At 36.7% G+C, this 19,476-nt stretch overlaps 1 protein-coding gene across 10 annotated transcripts in view; it reads right to left on the reverse strand.

The window, feature by feature from the left end:
* The window catches only part of TCF12 (transcription factor 12), a 385,291-nt gene that overhangs the window by 203,292 nt on the left and 162,523 nt on the right, over positions 1–19,476 (reverse strand). For 8 of the 10 annotated variants that reach the window (XM_080675437.1, XM_080675432.1, XM_080675441.1 and 5 more), the window contains one exon: positions 11,644–11,746. The exons of the other annotated variants lie outside the window; for them this stretch is intronic. In XM_080675437.1, the coding sequence (XP_080531563.1) occupies positions 11,644–11,746 (103 nt within the window). The remainder of the gene's footprint in view (positions 1–11,643; positions 11,747–19,476) is intronic. 10 annotated transcript variants of the gene reach the window in all.

Here is a 19,476-nt window from a genome sequence, read left to right on the forward strand (position 1 = left end):
GGTGAAGTTTATCACTGAAGAATTAACTTGGGGAACTTCAAATATTTTTCTCTGACATGCTTACTATTTTTCACTCATCCCAGGCATCAAGTACTTACATGCTGTCCTTTTGCTAATATTTTTCCATGGAAAATTAAATTCTGAAGTACAGATTATCTTGTTTCCTAGATATTCTCAAGTTGTTGATATCCTGAAGAACACACATAAGGCTTTGGCCTTTGATGTTTCCCAACCCCTAAGGCCCAAAGGGATAATAATGTTGTGCACACAGAGTGAAGTACAGATGCTGACAAAAAGATTCTTCTCACTTGCTAGTATCACTTATCAGAGTCCTACAGTTTCCAAAAAAGAAAAGTTCAAGCGACATTCTTGCCTTAAAAATACATGAATTTTCAATTATTTAAAATGCCACAAGGGTGAATATTTTGGTCTAGATTTCCATTAGAAATGTTTCTAGAAAAAAAATCTCTGCACACCCCTCATCCATGTCTTACCTCCAATATTGCCTAAACTACTCTTTTATAACTTTTTATTCCCTCTAACTTATTTACATATTCAGTTATATTTATATATATACTTATTAAACTGTTCTCTTGAGATAACTCGATTTACATGCAGTTCTAAGAAATAATGGAAAGATCATGTGTACCCTTTATTTAATTCCCTCCGTTTTGCAATATTACAACCACAATATTGATATTGATGCAATTCATACATTTTATTCACATTTCCTCCCAGTCGTTTTTTCTTCATTTGAGTAAGTTCATGTATCTGTCACCACAAGCACGATAGAGAATAGTGTCAACAGCACAAGTATGCCTTGTTTTCCCCTTTAGAACCAAATCCACCTGTCTCTTTAACCCCTTGTAACCAACAATTTATTCCTGATTCTATAATTTTGCCATTTCAAGACTAGTATACAGATGGAATCATACAGTATATAATCTTCTTTCATTGTTTACTACTAAAATATTGAGGTCCCTGGTTTTTGTTTTGTTTTTAATAAATCTTTATTGTTCAGATTATTACAATTGTTCCTCTTTTTTCCCCCATAGCTCCCCTCCACCCGGTTCCCACCCCACACTCTGCCCTTAACCCCTCCACTGTCCTCATCCATAGGTGTATGATTTTTGTCCAGTCTCTTCCCACACCCCCACACCTCTTTCCCCTGAGAATTGTCAGTCCACTCCCTTTCTATGTCCCTGATTCTATTATATTCACCAGTCCATTCTGTTCTTCAGATTTTTTATTCACTTGACTTTTAGATTCACTTGTTGATAGATATGTATTTGTTGTTCATAATTTTTATCTTTACCTTTTTCTTCTTCTTCCTCTTCTTAAAGAATACCTTTCAGCATTTCGTATAATACTGGTTTGGTGGTGATGAACTCCTTTAGGTTTTTCTTATCTGTGAAGCTCTTTATCTGCCCTTCAATTCTGAATGATAGCTTTGCTGGGTAGAGTAATCTTGGTTGTAGGTTCTTGCTGTTCATCACTTTGAATATTTCTTGCCACTCCCTTCTGGCCTGCAAAGTTTCTGTTGAGAAATCAGCTGACAGTCGTATGGGTGCTCCCTTGTAGGTAACTAACTGTTTTTCTCTTGCTGCTTTTAATATTCTCTCTTTGTCTTTTGCCCTTGGCATTTTAATTATGATGTGTCTTGGTGTGGTCCTCTTTGGATTCCTTTTGTTTGGCGTTCTCTACGCTTCCTGGACTTGTAAGTCTATTTCTTTCACCAGGTGGAGGAAGTTTTCGGTCATTATTTCTTCAAATAGGTTTTCAGTATTTTGCTCTCTCTCTTCTTCTGGCACCCCCATAATTCGGATGTTGGTACACTTGAAGTTGTCCCAGAGGATCCTTACACTATCTTCATATTTTTGGATTCTTTTTTCTTTTTGTTTTTCCGGTTGGGTGTTTTTAACTTCTTTGTATTTCAAATCTTTGACGTGATTCTTGCGATCCTCTAGTCTGCTGTTGGATCTCTGTATAATATTTTTTATTTCAGTCAGTGTATGCTTAATTTCTAGTTGGTCCTTTCATATCCTTAAGGGTCTTGCTAAATTTATCAGCCTTTTCTAGAAAATTCTTGAAAAACCTTATAACCGTGGTTTTGAACTCTATATCCAGTCATTTGCTTTCCTCCATTTCTTTCATTTGTGATCTGTTTCTTTGTCTCTGCATTTTGGCTGCTTCCCTGAGTTGATAGAGTGGCTTTGTGTGTTAGGTGTCCTATAGGGCCCAGTGGCTCGGCCTCCCCAGTTACCTGAGGTGGACACTCTTGGTGCACCCCTTGGTGGGCTGTGTGCACAGTCCTGTTGTAGTTAAGCCTTGATTGTTGTTGGTATCCCTGGGAGGAATTGACCTCCAGGCCAACTGGCTGTGAGGATTAGCTGTGTCTACGCTGGGAGCACTTCTGTGCTGGAGACACCCTTATGAGACAAGACTTGCAAAAGCCTCTGTGCTCAGCTTGGATCGGGGTGGAGTCTCATGGTGGAGCAGACAGCAATGGCTTCCCATCAGCCCTGCCTTAAGAGGCCCCTGGGTCTCAGTGTCCCACGGTAATCGCTGCAAGCACCTCTGAGAGAAAGCCGCCCTCGAGTTCCACCCGCTGCCAGGCAGTCCAGTTTCTCCCCGAAGGAGTCTGGGTTCCCAGAGTCTCGCCCGGAACTGGAGTTCAGAGCAGTCGGGAGCTTTTGTCTCCCTCCCAATTGAGAAAGCCAGCCACATACTCAGTTGCCCGCCCTCTCTGCATGTGCGTGCCTTGGTACCTCTGCCTTCCACAGTTTCTCTGAGTCTCAGTGTGCTTTTCTCTTTCCTGACAGTCCAGTTTCTCCCCATATGAGTCTGGGTCCCCAGAGTCTCGCCAGGAACTGGAGTTCAGAGCAGTAGGGAACTTTTGTCTCCCTCCCGCTTGAGAAAGCCAGCTGTGCACTCAGTTGCCAGCCCTCTCCGCATGCGTGCCTCCGTACCTCTGCCTTCTGGAGCTCCTCTGAGTCTCAGTGTACTTTTCTCTTTCCTTCTAGTTATAGAATTTCCACTCAGACAGCCTTCCTGCGGTTCTGGATGATGTCCGTTTTGTCTTTCAGATGTAGTTTTGAAATTATTGTGCGAGGCAGCAGTTTAGGTGTTTACCTATGCCGCCATCTTTGTTTTTCCTCCAGTATATAATTTGTAAATAGTGGCTTATTTCCAAACTCAGCCAAATATACTCAAGATCAATCTAAACTATTGCACTGATTAGAAGTTCATTCCTTTTTATTGCTGAATAGTATTCCACGGTGTGAGTGACCATAATTTGTTTAACTATTTACCCAGTGAAGGACATCTGGACTGTTTCCAGTTTTTGGCTATTATGAAAAAAGGTGCTATGAACATTTGTGTTCGTGTTTTTGCGAGAACGTAAGTTTTCAGTTCTCTGGGATAATGTTCAAGAGTATAACTGCTGAGTTCTATTCTAATTGCATTTCGTTTTATACTAAAATGTTAAAATGTTTTCTAGAGTGGCTATATACCATAATTAATTCCTTGGATTAAATTCCTTACTGGTGGAGTTAAGTAGACGCACAACGTATTTTTTAAAATGGGTATATAAATTCATCTTCATAAGTGTGTTTGGGGCACTGTTTTCCTTCCAAGTGGAGCATGGTAAATTGGAAAGTTAAAAAGTACACTGTATAACAAAAACATTTGGGAAGTTCAGATGAGCTGCAATGTCTTAAAACTGTTCAGTGTAGCTTGTTAACCAAAGAAATTAGGGACAGATTAAAAGATATAAACAACAGAGAATACACATAACAACACACAAGTTATGAACGTATACACATATATTCCCCCAATATCTCTAGGGAAATAGTAAATTACAAGCAGTAATTTCTACTACTATTCTGCCAGTACCTAAAGATGTTTTCTAGTAACTTTGTAAAACACCTAAATATACTATTTACATTTTTTAAGAAGACACTTGATTGAAATCTTACTGCAAAATGAAATAAACAAAAGCCTACATTTTATGTGCTCTTATCTCATCTATACAGGTAGACATGCACATGCAGACATGCACACACATATACACAGAGTAAAAATACTCTGCACATTTCAATTTCCTTGAAACTAATTAGCCTGTATGAAAGAAAAAAAAGATGGTGTGAACATATTTTACTTTATGTAGACTTAAGAAAAATTTTATAAAAAATTATCAAATAACAAATGGAGCACATTTCCTCTTAAATCTTTAAGATAGAAGAGAGCCTTAAGTTGAAGATAAATAGCATATCAAATTAGAACATTTCTTAAACACAAACTAATAAGCACTGTACATAAAAAAGCTTAAATATATATTCTATGCACTGTAATAAAAACCCCTAATTTACATTTATCATGAATCTGTTCATACAGAAGCCTAGAAAATTTTACAGTATTTTTATTACACACACTCTTTGGAGATTCCCAAGCTGACAGTGTATATTCTCAATAAGGCAACAGCATACTATTTGGATGATTGTGCCATCCTCACACTGTCCTCTCATCACAGATTCTCTCTAGAGATTCTTCTCTACAGCTATTCTCTGAAGATTCCTCTCTGAAGAGCTGCCCTACTGCCACATCTCTATCAAGTTGCCCAATTTTCATGTTTTCCTCTCCTAATGTTGTAGTTCAGTTCACTACAGCTACAACTTTATATTACTATTTTGATAGTTTTTTTTAAATTTCAGATTATAGATTATAGAAAACTAAAGGGAAAACAGGATTTCAAATGACCAGACAACTTAAAAAAAATCCCAGTGAAATATCCCTCACAAGTAGTGTGGCTATCTGAGGCCAGAGTCACTGGATTTTTTTGTTAATCTTTGCTAATTATCCCATAATACAAAGCAAATGCAAAAAAAGTCCACTAACAGTTGAATATCATGCAAGAAACTAAATATTTCATGAAATGCTTGAAAGTGATGTGAAAGAACCATTTAATCAAACACAAAAGCCACTAACAGATTTATACCTAACTGCATTAGTCAGTTAATAACTGAAGAGAAAATCAACATGGTTCAAATGTGAAATAAAAGTGATTTCTATATTGTTGAAGAAAAAAGAATACTGAAAAACAGCAATTATTTCATTTTTTGTTCAATTAGTAGATAATATAAGTTATTATTTGTTTTGTTAATATTACTTTCTAATTTTAGTTATTTTAATTTTCAAAATAAAGTGCCAACTGAACATTTTTTTCCCATCTCCTGACATCTTGGCATCTCTTTTAAGTAGTTCTAAGTAATTTTTTAAGTAATTCACTACAAGACTAATTACTTAGGTAAAATGGATCTAAGTCTATACAGACATACCCTTGAAACTCTGAAACCTCTTCCAAAGTGAGGCATTAGCACTAGTTTGATATCTCCCAGTTTGGGTAGGAAAGAAGTCATTAGCTCATTACTGGCTTCAAAAGAATGGCTATCAAAAGCCATTTTAATAAGGACACATACGTAATACCTTAATCAATAAAGAAATTTTTAAAAAGCCATTTTATCTATGAAAAGAGGCTGCTTTGCAAGGGTATGGGCATGGAAAGGGCCAGGAAGAGAGTATTATAAATAAAATGCATATCTGCAATGAAAGAAAACATTCCTAATCATGAAAAAATAATGTATCCTGTAATACAATATCCAGAAAGAAGACTGTAGAACAATTTGGAAAGACTGAAGTGAAGGATCTAGAAGTAGAGAGAGAGAACACTGCACCTCTACCCTTTCCCATTTCTCAAATTTGTCAGTCCAATTTGCCACTCCAGTTTTCTCTCATCATCTCAACTAACATGTTTAAGGAAAAAGAGGGGGGCCCCTATGACAAAGTTTGAACCCCTGGATCCATCATGCCTAAAATCAATCTATTCCTAGCAATCTGGGATATATAAGTCAATAAATACCAATTTTTGTTGAACATAATTTAATTTCTCTCGTTTCTAAGAAAATTCCTAATACACTGGATGAAATACTACTCCACAATAACATTTTTTTTCTGATCACTTTTGGCTGTGCCTTATGTTGATCTCTTCTAAATTTCTATAAGAATTTTTTTTGTATTACTCACATACTACCAACTATATTTAGTGAAATTACTACACTAAAATAGCTAAGACTGTAAAGAGACTGCAACTTATTCACCTTTATATTGTGCCGTACAGTATTTTACACAGTTAAGGACAGAAAAAGGGGATGAAGGAGAAGAAGGAAGGTACTCATCAATTCAGACTGGTCTAAGCAGCAGCAAAAGGAATAAGATCTATAACAAAGAAAAAGAGCAAATAAACAAATGGCTGAACATGAGAGGTAAAAAGCAAGGGTGGGGGGGGAGCACTGTAGTAAAAAGGGGATGTGATCTAAATTAGAATCAAGAGGGTTGGGTCCATGTTTCCTAATTACTCATTTCATTTCCCAGCTTTGGTTTCTTCAATAGTAGCTGGGTCTCTTTCACTCAAATTTCTCCCAGTGCCAACATTTTGTGTTGTAAGCAGCCAAAGGTCAGAGAATTCAAATCAATGAATATATAATTCATCCTTTCTTAAGACTTGAGGTTATTTAATTAAATGCTGGAGAACGTATGAAAGTCTCAATCTTATGAAATACTGTCAAATACTAAGCCATACTGTTTACCCCTAAGCACAATCATAATCATTTTCATTATCTCATCTAGTGAAAAAATTTCATGTATATCAAGGTTAGAGATCTTTTGAGGGCAGAATTCAATTGTGATTTGATATTCTAAAAATGGTGACTCTGCATTTTTTGTAACTCTAAGAGACTTCTGGATTAGTCATAAATTATAGTGCAGGAAGGATCAAATATACAAGTTTTCTTTGAGATTCGATTGTTTGAAATAACGAATATATAGGAAAAAAGTGTACTTGGATTTAAAAATGCAGACAAGCCCACGGAAACCCACTTAATCCACAATGAAATGAAAATAAATGTAGTAGCTGTTACCAAAGGGGCATGTTAGACTCTGAGGAAGAAAGAAGGGCAGGCCTGACAAACAGACCTCAAAGGCAATGGAAGGACAGTCGGTTTACTTGTAAGTCAAATAGTACTTATAAACAGAAGTTTAACATGTACTTGAACAACTGGACCCAAACTGTTAAATCAGCTAAGATGCTTAAAGTGAGTTATAAAAATATATACAGCAATATTAACATTGTATCACTTTGCATTTCAGAGAACTTTCATGTACTGTCATTTTCCCTTCAAACAACTTACAAGCATTTTCCAGTGTGTGCTCTATGGAAAACTAGCTCTTTGGAGGCTAATGATCCTTTTTTTAGAAAGGCTCTGTACGTCATCTGGATCTGGGATGTGATGGGCTAAACAAAGTTAAATATGCTTTCTCTTCTTTTCTCTCCAGAGTCTTTAATATTCTAAAGTATAATCTGAATCTCTTCAGAGGGAACACAACTTTTTAAAACAACAACAACAACAACAACAAAAATACACACACACACACAAATATACAATGTTTTCCAAAGTTGTGTCACTACAGAACTTTTTCCTCATGGTCATCTCTCAAGACCAGTGTTTCCATAATTACAGTTTAGGAAAATGCTGACTTAGTAAAAACCTGGGAGTATTACATAGAAAGAATAAGCATCTTACATGCCTAATGTGCCTAACAGAAAGAACACTGGACTGGATGTCAGGAGACATGGGTTCAACATTCAGTTTTGCCAATTATTGTCTCTGAAACGTCAGGGGAAAAATTATAATTCTAATTGCAGCCTTTTTTCAGGGTTGAAAATATTAGATACGTTAGATTATAGAATTCCAGAGCTGCAGAATATCTTTGAGACTACCCAGCAGTACCCTATTAGAAAAAGAAAGGTTATTAAAACCCAGATCACCTAACACTCAGCCCTGCATTTTTCTTATACCACCAACGCTTTCTTAAAGTATTTTCACTCTTTAAAAGATAAAATATTAACAAAACATCTCTAGAGGCAAAATGGATCTCAGAAACCTACACAATTGAAGGTCTCAGAAAAAAAGGAAAATTGAAGGTAGTATCTCATCTTAAATTTCCCATTGACAGCACATGCACACACCACGTAAAGTAAGTAAAGCTTTGATAAACATAAGCTTTAATATAAGAAAAATCCATTCTACAATAAGTTGGGAATTGGAGGTAGGCAATTCTATGAAATAATTCATATATATGTCCAATTAATAAACTGGTCCCAGCATCACCAAAAATACATCTAATCAACAACAGGTAAAGAAAGCACATATTACTGAAGTTAATGAGGGGACCAAGAGTAGAAAAAGAGAACAATAGACTACTTGGAGATACTACTGCAATTCATTGCTATTGTTAAAGCTTTGCGGTGTTACTGTAATAGAGTACAGAACTGTTTGATGCTAATTAGTTATATGCCAAAAGATGTACTTATTTCAACTTGAAACAAAAAAAGCTCTTCTTTTTCACATTGACAAATCAACTGGATAATTCTGGAATTCATTAAAAAGGAACACTAACTAATCTAACATAATAGCTTTACTTCCTGTATAAAACACTTCAAAATATCTAAATGAATATAAAAATGCATGTTTCTATGGCAAATTTTTCATTATTGAATCATTAACAACCCTTGTTAGACAAAATTTCTCATTTTGGCAGTGTGCAAAATCATTAAAGTGTTTGAGAGCTCCATCATGAAAGTGCACTTTATAATACACTATTTCTTCAGGCAAATGTGCTTATGGCTGAACATAATACAAAAAAAACACACACATTACCTAGACATACAATCCCCCCTCTAATGGTGTTTTTTATTTGTTGCAGCAATGATGAAATATGTTACTGCTTTTCTATTAGCTTTAACTATTTCTGAGCATTTATCATTCATAGCCACCCCTGTGAAGTGTCATCACCTGTTATGATGATTACGTATTAACAGTTCTAGTACCATGCCCACCTCAGTTGTGCTTTAACAATGAAGGTTTTTTAGACTGAAACTCTCTCAAATTGTCACTGGCTAGAAAAGTAAATCTATCCACTGTGACTACGGAGTACTATAAACCCACATTTTGAATATCTAATAGTCCAATTACTTCAGCTCATATCAACTAGGAATGCCTGCTGCTGTGTAACTGTTCTACAACTTAAGGGACATTTATTTCCAAAAGCAAGCTATTGTCCTGCAGATTGCTTAGACTAAATTATTAGATACTTCATTTGATCACTTGTATTGAAAACAAAGGGAAAGAAGTACAGTAAATCAGATATTGCTAATGATGCTTCTGAATATATCTGCCAAATATTTTCAGAATTATTTCCCCCTTTCTTACAGGTAAATGAACATTTTTAAGATTAGGCTTAAAACTTACAATGAAAATGTATTGCTGTACCTTATTAACTGTACAATGCAGTTAGATGAATGCAGATTTTTTTCACTTGTACTGTATCAACCTGTTTAAAAATCTGAGTTTTTAAAATTTATTTCAAGACTTAGTTTATACACAAGATAGGGATGACTATTAAAAGTATTCTAATAATTATCTGTAAACTCAAGAAACCAACAAGCACATGCTCATAATTTCTCCAACTAAGAAAATGCTACCTCAAACTGAATTACAGAAATATTTTTAGTCAACAGCTGCTCAGAGCAAGTGGCTGACACATACTTCTTAGAATTCATTTAATTCTCACACTTACGCAACAATTTTAACTAACCTTTGCTCAAAGCTGTGCTAATGATATAATTCTACTGGGCTTAAGAATAATCTCTGTGAGTTAAGAATAAAGGTAAGAACATAAATATTAAAATAAAAAACATTTCCTGATTTTTCAAAACTTAAAAGTTATAGCCTCAATTAAGAAAGCTTAGTTCAATCTGAAATTACAAGCACATTGACTATAACATGCTCTGCCACATTTACTATAAATTAAATGCTACTTGGAGAAGAAACTATACTACAAAAGGAAATTATCTGAAGTGTCATATCTATTTTACTTTGATAGTAAGCTCAATAGAAAATTTAAAAAATAAATTAGAAAGTTTTTCTTGGCTAAATGAAAGGATAATTATTTTGTTCTAAATTTATTAAAATAAATTCTGATTTTAACCTGGAATGATCATGTATTTAATACTGGGATTTTCATTTGCATTTATGTTGAAACAAATTGTCATTTTTAAAAATATATATATTTTATTGATTTTTTACAGAGAGGAAGAAAGAGGGATAGAGAGAAACATCGATGAGAGAGAAACATCGATCAGCTGCCTCCTGCACACCTCCTTCTGGGGATGTGCCCACAACCAAGGTACATGCCCTTGACTGGAATCGAACCTGGGACCCTTCAGTCTGCAGGCCAACACTCTTTCCACTGAGCCAAACCGGTTAGGGCGAAATTGTCATTTTAAACACAAGTTTTATTGCTGATTATAGATATTTTACTCTTAAATCATACTCAATGATTCTGGTTTTAGATTGGTAACTGCCTTAGGCAAAATCCACACTAAAACATCAGACTTGTTTCCTCAGCACTTTACACAGGATAAGGGCAATAAACAAAGACTGTGTAAAGCAAAACCATTTGTAAAAAAATTGCAGACCACCAGGATTTTGGATTTGGATAATCCACTTAGATTAGCATGGCTGTGTCTTAAAAGGACAATTCTAAGATCACAATATAGGTCATGTCCTTCAGAAATAGAGTAAGTAATGAAATCAATGACAATTACACAAAACCTTCCATATTTACATGATGCCACCAAAAACCAGTAAAACAGATTAAATAAAGCTTTTTAATGTGCTGAGCACCAGCATAAGCAAAAAGGAAAAATAATGTCATAAAACAGATTCTTTTGAATCAGGTTCTGCACAAAGATGAAAGTATCATAAAAACGAGTGGCATCCAAACTGATTTTAAAAAACAAAATAAACAAACAAAAAAAACCTTGGGCTTATCTTTTCAGATTGTACAGCTATAAACTTTCATATGAGAAAGATAAAAGGAAGGTGGGGTTATACTGCAGGAAGTAAAGGGGAGATATAGAGAATGGTTAACATTAAAGGTTTTGCCAAAATATAATAATCAGGTTTAGGTGGTAGGTAATATCCTTCAAAGCACAACTTTTCCATTGCAGAACAAAACTTTTAAAATCACCAATGTGAACCCAAGTGTTTAAAACAGAAGCTACAACATCTAAATGTACTATTAAGTCTTAATCAAATAGTGCCAAAAGAAAATATTATCCACTGTAAGTAAAATCTGCCTAAAATCACTGCTTTGTTGTATTTTTAATTACCACAAACATATAACTTTTGACAAATAATAAATTATAAATGTCTCAGAAACACTTCTCTGCCCCCAAAGCAAAAAACAAAAAAATGCTTGATGTAACAAAAACACTGCAAAAATTGGCAGTTAAAACATTGCTGCTTTCATCTTTTATTCCAATGACAATAATGCTATATGAGCAAGATCCACATTTCTGGATGCTTGCTCCTCACACTGAGCTGAACAGGAAAGCAGAGATGTCCCTAGAAACTCAGGAACTTTCCTCTAGATACTTAGGTGTCTTTCCTGGACAAGAAGACAAAATATGCCTCTGACCAAAGAGGCTTCGTGAAGACTACTTGCAAAGAAGTACCAACTTACCCATCAGATTTGAGTTCATGAAAGGTGTTGGGGACAGGCCTTCATGGGCCCCTAATCGACTGTCATTCAAGTGATCACTGTAATGAGGGCTGTCTGTAAAACCCTAGGGGAAAAGAAAAGATGGGAGTGTTAAAGAGATTACTTGGCAGTCCTGCTAATTGAGCATAATCATCTAATTAATATACAGACGTACAAATGGTTATTCCTCATCAAGTTCATTGTTCATTACTTAGAAAACTAAACAGAGTGCTTCTTTTGTTATTTTTAAGTTTTTAAAGTAAAAAATGTTTCTTTCTTGATCTTAAAGAAAATTAGCCCTATGATCTCTTTACATCTAAGAAGAAAGTTCTATAAATCCTTTTTAAAAAAGGGATGAACTAAGAAAATATATTTCTGTGTTAGGAAATGTTTACCTCTATCCTCCTTTTTCTGCCTCCTTTCCTATGTGGCAAACAAATCTTTAGCAAAAAAAGATCTGTTTATACTTCTTTTAATACCAGTATAACAAAATATACTCTTACAGAAAATGAGCCATGTAAAAAAGGAAAACACATTAAAAATAGCTGATTTAAGTTTTTAAGAGTCTGAAAAATAAAACTGCAAACAGCATGAAAACAATAAAGCTAATGTTATTTCACAATAGCTGCTATTAAATCTCTCCTTATAACTTAAAACATGTTTTTTTAAAAGCAGAGAAGAAAAAAAGATACCAAAGTTTACAAATAAAATGTTACAAAAGCTCCGTGGATTAAAAACTGTTCTGGTTCTCAGACTCTTACACATACTAAGTACAGCATCACCTTCTAAAATCATACTCATACTGATAAGGCCTTGAACCCTAGTTAATTAAAACTAAAGATGATACCTATCCTTCTGCCAACTTAAAACAATTTTAGTAAAGATAAGAAAAACTAACAAGAGGCCCAAAAGAAAGACAACTTCGCTGGCTCACAGAAACCAGAAACCACCCAGAATCCCCTGGGACTATAAAATCATCAATCACTGAACATTTATCATTAATGCAGACTGCAGGGTAACATTCAAAAAGACATTAATGGGGCTGAAACAGGCCTCACTATCTTTGCAGGCATGTTGTCAGTTCAACCAAAAGGCTATGAACTGAGAGCTAAATAACTGTCAAATCATTACTATTGCTTATGGATGCATGTCACAAGTCCTTCTGCTGTTCTGTTTAAAAACTAATCTTCTGGGAGTGCTAACTCCCAAATGAATCATTGTTTCATTTTTATCTACTTTAGAATCACTGATACACATGTGACAGACATTCAAGAAGAATCTCAGTGACATTTACAACTTGGTTATGACCACAAGAGTATCTATCCTCTGGTAACCACAACCATGTCCCGTCTGTCACAGCTACATGCAGCAGAAGCTATATACAAAATAGAATGGGGGTGGGGGTGGGAAGGGCACTGGGGGGGAAAGGGGGACATATGTCATACTTTCAACAATAAAGATTTATTTTTTAAAAAGAATGGCTTCTAGGTCATTCCTAGGAGTTTTCTTTTGTTGCTTAAAACTGAACACTCTTGAAGTGTTAAGTAACATATGGCTATCTTACACATATCTGAGGTTTTCTCTCTGGCACTCCCTCCCACAGCCATTCTTAGGCAAAAGGTCAAAAGAAGGTACAAATAATTCACTGAGATATTGCTTATCATCATTAAACAATACCATTACTCAAGAAAAATACCAACAGAAATGTGGCCATATTGTTCACACTTCATCTGAATGCTAAAGGAATAATAATATATTGATTTTTATGCTCTCAGTTCTTATTCTTAAAGCACAATACCTAACCGGTTTGGCTCAGTGGATAAAGCGTCCCCCTGCGGACTGAAGGGTCCCAGGTTTGATTCCGGTCAAGGGCATGTACCTTGGTTGTGGGCACATCCCCAGTAGGGGGCGTGCAGGAGGCAGCTGATCGATGTTTCTCTCTCATCGATGTTTCTAACTCTCTATCCCTCTCCCTTCCTCTCTGTAAAAAAAATCAATGAAATAAAAAAAAAATACAAGGAACTTTCTTCTTTTATGACTAAAAAAAATAAAATCACTTTAATTTATTAAACTAATTCCTAAAGCACATATATACAAATAAATGTAAGTTTTAGGGTGTCATCAAATGACTGTACACACATGATGCATTAACTTAATTGATTAATGGAGTAGCAAAAAGGAATTCTATCTCTAAGTCTTCATTAATATGTGCTCAAAGAACACAACATTTACTTTTCTATCAACCTTGCAAAAATAATAGTAAATATTGTCCCTACCCATATGCACTCACATAATGCAGGGCACAGCAGAGAATTACTACAAGATTATTTCCCAGTCTACTCAAAATCCCACAGAAATTTTTGAAATTTTATGGAATTGTCATATTGCACTACATAGGAGTCTATGAACATTTTTAATCATGTAAAAGCAAGATTTGAATATGGATCCTCAATATTTCTTCATAAATAGTAAACATATACTATTAAGCAACATATAAAATTTTGTAAGGTATAATTTTGCTCATTTAAGATAAACATTAAAAAGAAGTTTGAATATTTTTTCTTCAACGTTCATCTTTGTCCATACAATTTTCTTGAAAAGCAACAGCCCAAGAAGAACAACAAAATAGTTCTTCATCCACATATACAATCTGATGATGGAAGAAAAACAAAGAAACCAAACTAATAAATGTTTGTTATAGTTTTAAACCTAATATATACCAAATCCTCACTTAAAAGACCTGGCTACTGTTTAAGATTAATTTTGTTATTTCTTTCACATAGTAATAGCAATCATACCCATCGAGGATATAACTTTTGGTGAACCAAGATGAATAGTTACAAAATAATTTACAAACTTTTAAATAAGATCACAAGTTCAAGAATACTTTAATGTGTAAACTAGCTGGATGGTATCTAGATTAGTGCTTTGCAAACCTCAATGTTCGTATCAATTGACTAGATATCTTGTTAAAATGCAGATTAAGAAGTATAAGGTTTTGCTCTGGCTGGGCTGTTCATTTGGTTGGAGCACTGTCCCATGCACCCAAAAGGCTGCAGATTCAAATACCTCTCAGGGCACTTACTTAGGTTGCGGGTTGGATCACTGGTTGGGGTGCATATGGGAGGCATCTGATCAATGTTTCTCTCCCTCTCTCTCTCAAATCAATAAAAACATATCCTTTGGTGAGGATAAAGGGAAAAAAAGTATAAGGTCTTCAGTAGGGCCTGAGATTTTGCATGTTTAATACACAGGTGATGTTGATACTACCAGTTCACAGACCACATTTTTAGTAGCAAGAACCTAGACAATCGGAACTAAAGATCTTTCATATATAGAGAGGAAAAGCCCAAGTCTAGAAAAGTGATAGGTTACACACCGCCTACCACCCTGAACTTTTTAAAAGACCAGAAGTTTCCAGGTTAAGTAAAAATTAGGAAGAAATACCATAGTTAACAAAAAAAACCCTAAAACAATTAGAGTAACAAAATATTTTTATTCTAGTAGCCCGGTGCATGAAATTCGTGCACGGGGGCCGGGGGGTCCCTCAGCCCGGCCTGAACCCTCTCCAATCTGGGACCCCTCAGGGGATGTCCGACTACTGGTTTAGGTCCAATCCCTGAAGACCTAAACCAGCAGTTGGACATCCCTCTCACAATCCGAGACTGCTGGCTCCTAACTGCTTGCCTGCCTGCCTGCCCAATTGCCCTTAACCGCTTCTGCCTGCCAGCCTGATCACCCCCTAATTGCTCCCCTGCCAGTCTGATCGCCCCCAACTGCCCTCCCCTGCTGGCACCTGGAGAGTTTCTTAGGTGGAGGCACAGCTACTTCAGCTAAGTGTGTAATGTTGAATTAGGCCATCCAGAGTCCAGATGCGTAAGTTACTTCAAATAAACATTTTTGTGGTGTGTGTGAAAATTTAGGTCTCTGATATTGAGAGGAAAAAACTATTGCTTTAAAATAATGATAAGACTTATTTCAAATACTAGTATGAAAACAAAACCCTTACATAAAAAGGCTGGAAAAAATTTATTTTCCTGTGAAGACAGTAATAACTGAAAATAACAGGTTTCTTTTAGGCCACATCCTAAAAAGGTAGCTGCTTTTTTATGTCTTAGGCCTATACAAAGGTCTTAAAAGACCCCTGACGCTGCCTTCTGAAGATTTTAGGATAACACGTTTGTCTTTTTTTTTTTTTAATTTAATAAATCTTTATTGTTTAGATTATTACAATAGTTCCTCTTTTTTCCCCCGTAGCTCCCCTCCACCCGTTTCCCACTCCACACTCTGCCATTACCCCCCACCCCCCGCCCCACTGTCCTCATCCATAGGTGTATGATTTTCATCCAGTCTCTTCCCGCACCCCCACACCCCTTTTCCCCCAAGAACTGTCAGTCCACTCCCTTTCTATGTCCCTGATTCTATTATATTCACCAGTTTATTCTGTTCAAAAGATTTTTTATTCACTTGATTTTTAGATTCACTTGTTGATAGATATGTATTTGTTGTTCCTATTTTTTATCTTTACCATTTTCTTCTTCTTCCTCTTCTTAAAGAATACCTTTCAGCATTTCATATAATACTGGTTTGGTGGTGATGAACTCCTTTAGCTTTTTCTTATCTGTGAAGCTCTTTATCTGACCTTCAATTCTGAATGATAGCTTTGCTGGGTAGAGTAATCTTGGTTGTAGGTTCTTGCTGTTCATCACTTTGAATATTTCTTGCCATTCCCATCTGGCCTGCAAAGTTTCTGTTGAGAAATCAGCTGACAGTCGTATGGGTGCTCCCTTGTAGGTAACTAACTGTTTTTCTCTTGCTGCTTTTAATATTCTTTTTGTCTTTTGCTCTTGGCATTTTAATTATGATGTGTCTTGATGTGGTCCTCTTTGGATTCCTTTTGTTTTGGGGGTCTCTGTGCTTCCTGGACTTGTAAGTCTATTTCTTTCACCAGGTGGAGGAAGTTTTCGGTCATTATTTCTTCAAATAGGTTTTCAGTATCTTGCTCTCTCTCTTCTTCTGGCACCCCCATAATTTGGATGTTGGTACACTTGAAGTTGTCCCAGAGGCTCCTTACACCATCTTCATATTTTTGGATTCTTTTTTCTTTTTGCTTTTCCAGTTGAGTGTTTTTGCTTCTTTGTATTTCAAATTTTTGACTTGATTTTTGCGATCCTCTAGTCTGCTGTTAGGTCTCTGTATAATATTTTTTATTTCAGTCAGTGTATGCTTAATTTCTAGTTGGTCCTTTTTCATATCCTCAAGGGTCTTGCTAAATTTATCGGCCTTTTCTAGGAAATTCTTGAAAAACCTTATAACTGTGGTTTTTAACTCTATATTCAGTCGTTTGCTTTCCTCCATTTCTTTCATTTGTGATCTGTTTCTTTGTCTCCACACTTTGGCTGCTTCCCTGAGTTGATAGAGTGGCTTTGTGTGTTAGGTGTCCTATAGGGCCCAGTGGCTCAGCCTCCCCAGTTACCTGAGGTGGACACTCTTGGTGCACCCCTTTGTGGGCTGTGTGCACAGTCCTGTTGTAGTTAAGCCTTGATTGTTGTTGGTATCCCTGGGAGGAATTGACCTCCAGGCCAACTGGCTGTGAGGATTAGCTGTGTCTACGCTGGGAGCACTTCTGTGCTGGAGACACCCTTATGAGACAAGACTTGCAAAAGCCTCTGTGCTCAGCTTGGATGGGGCAAAGTCTCAGGGCAGAGCAGACAGCATTGGTTTCCCATCAGCCCTGACCTAATAGGCCCCTGTGTCTCAGTGTCCTGTGGTAATCACTGCAAGCACCTCTGAGAGAAAGTTCCGCCCGCTGCCAGACAGTCCAGTTTCTCCCCGAATGAGTCTGAGTCCCCAGAGTCTCGCCTGGAACTGGAGTTCAGTGCAGTTGGGAGCTTTGTCTCCCTCCCGCTTGAGAAAGCCAGCCACGCACTCAGTTGCCCGCCCTCTTTGCGTGCGCGCCTCGGCACTTCCGCCTTCCACAGTTCCTCTGAGTCTCAGTGTGCTTTTCTCTTTCCTTCTAGTTGTAGAACTTCCACTCAGCCAGCCTTCCTGTGGTTCTGGATGATGTTCGTTCTGTCTTTTAGTTGTAGTTTTGAAATTGTTGTGCGAGGCAGCAGTTTAGGTATTTACCTATGCTGCCATCTTGGTTTCTCCTCAACACATTTGTCTTAAAAACTGTGAGGTACCTAATTTTTAAAAACAACCAGCCACACCTCTTTCCTCAACCATATTGTCACATCGTCCAAGTTATACTTTATAAACAACCTTGATGTGCTACACATGTGCAAAAAGTACACAAAGTGGGTAAACTACTTTGCCTTAGAAGTATATATTTAGTAATCACTTAGTTATATTATTTTATTTTTGTGAAATAAGAACTGATCGACCAAATCTTTCAAACAGACCCACCAGACGATAAATATCACTGTAAGTTTGATTCACAGTACATTTGGGCATAAACACTTCAATTACACCTTTGTGTTTAGTATCAAAAACCTTTCCTAGTGTGCGTGTTTTCACTACAGATCTCTTTCTCTGGATTACATTTTGAAAACTGTCTATTACATATAAAGCACTTTTCCAGGTACGCTTCTGAGAAATAGATGTAGTTATGCACACAAAGGTGTGTGCACACCTCTTCATGCACCAGTGTCCATATGGTGCCTGCGCCAAGCTCCCAGAACATGCCCACAGCATGTGCACCACTGCGCACTCAGATCCCGGCATAAACAGGCTGTCCCCGAACATACCGGAGCCCCGCTGGCCTCCCCAGCAAAGATTTTTTTGTTGTCTTTTGTTTTGTTTTGTTTTGTTTTTGTTACTTTTAAAGTTTTATTGGTTCATAAGACCTTTGCATATAAAAAAATACCCCATAACACTATGCAGTATTAAATCACAATTACATTTTTTTTGCCAATTAAAACTACCCAGAATACACATTTTTTTAAAGGGAAAAAAAATCCTACAGAATTAAATTCTGAAATGACATTATGATTTAAATACTATGACAAAATAAATAATTCCTTATATGTAGGGAGTGGCTATAGGGTTAAGCCTCGGACTGACCTGTTGTCAAAGCCACAAACAAGTCCCAGCTTAGAGGGCACAGCCCTCTTAGCATAATTAAGCTTGACCTTATGACACTCCCTAGATCCTTCCTGGGTAGCTAATGGGCTGTGGGAGGTGCAGCAAGTGCTGCCAAAACAAGTGAAACTCACAAGAACATTGTAACTATGTTGACCGCTTCCTTGTTTTTCTCTAACTATAAAATAAAGCCTCACCTTGCTGGCTGGATCTCTCTCTGTGGCCTCAGCCAGGCACAGAAGATCCACCAAGTCCCAGTTTATCCTCTTTGTCTTTTCCTTAATCCTTCGCCACACCCTCCCCCGCCCCTCACCAAACCCTTGACTGTGCTGGCCCGGCACACTTATAACATTAATTCATTGCACAAAGCTGCCAGACACTTCCAAATGCATAACCATTGCAGAGTGCAAATGAACACAATTCAACACTACACACTTAGCGGAAGTAGCTGTGCCTCCACTTAAGAAACTCTCAAATTTCTGGCACAAAAAGTTGGGCTGTTTTAACTTTTACCAGGAAACCAACTTCACGATCCATTTACTCTCTTTCTGGCCATTCCTATTAAAAAAAAAGAAGAAGATAGAAAAGAAAGTAACATTCTTTTGCTGTCAGAGCCTCAAAGAGTCAGCATCGCCTCTGCTTGAAGAAATCCACTCCTCAGTTCTTTGGGCAGGTATTCCTGGTCCACAGGCTCATGTACATGGGGTTGTATTTGCAGCCCTTGCCATAGCC

This window comes from Plecotus auritus (assembly GCF_963455305.1).
Source record: "Plecotus auritus genome assembly, chromosome: 1".
Classification (NCBI taxonomy): Eukaryota; Metazoa; Chordata; class Mammalia; order Chiroptera; family Vespertilionidae; genus Plecotus; species Plecotus auritus.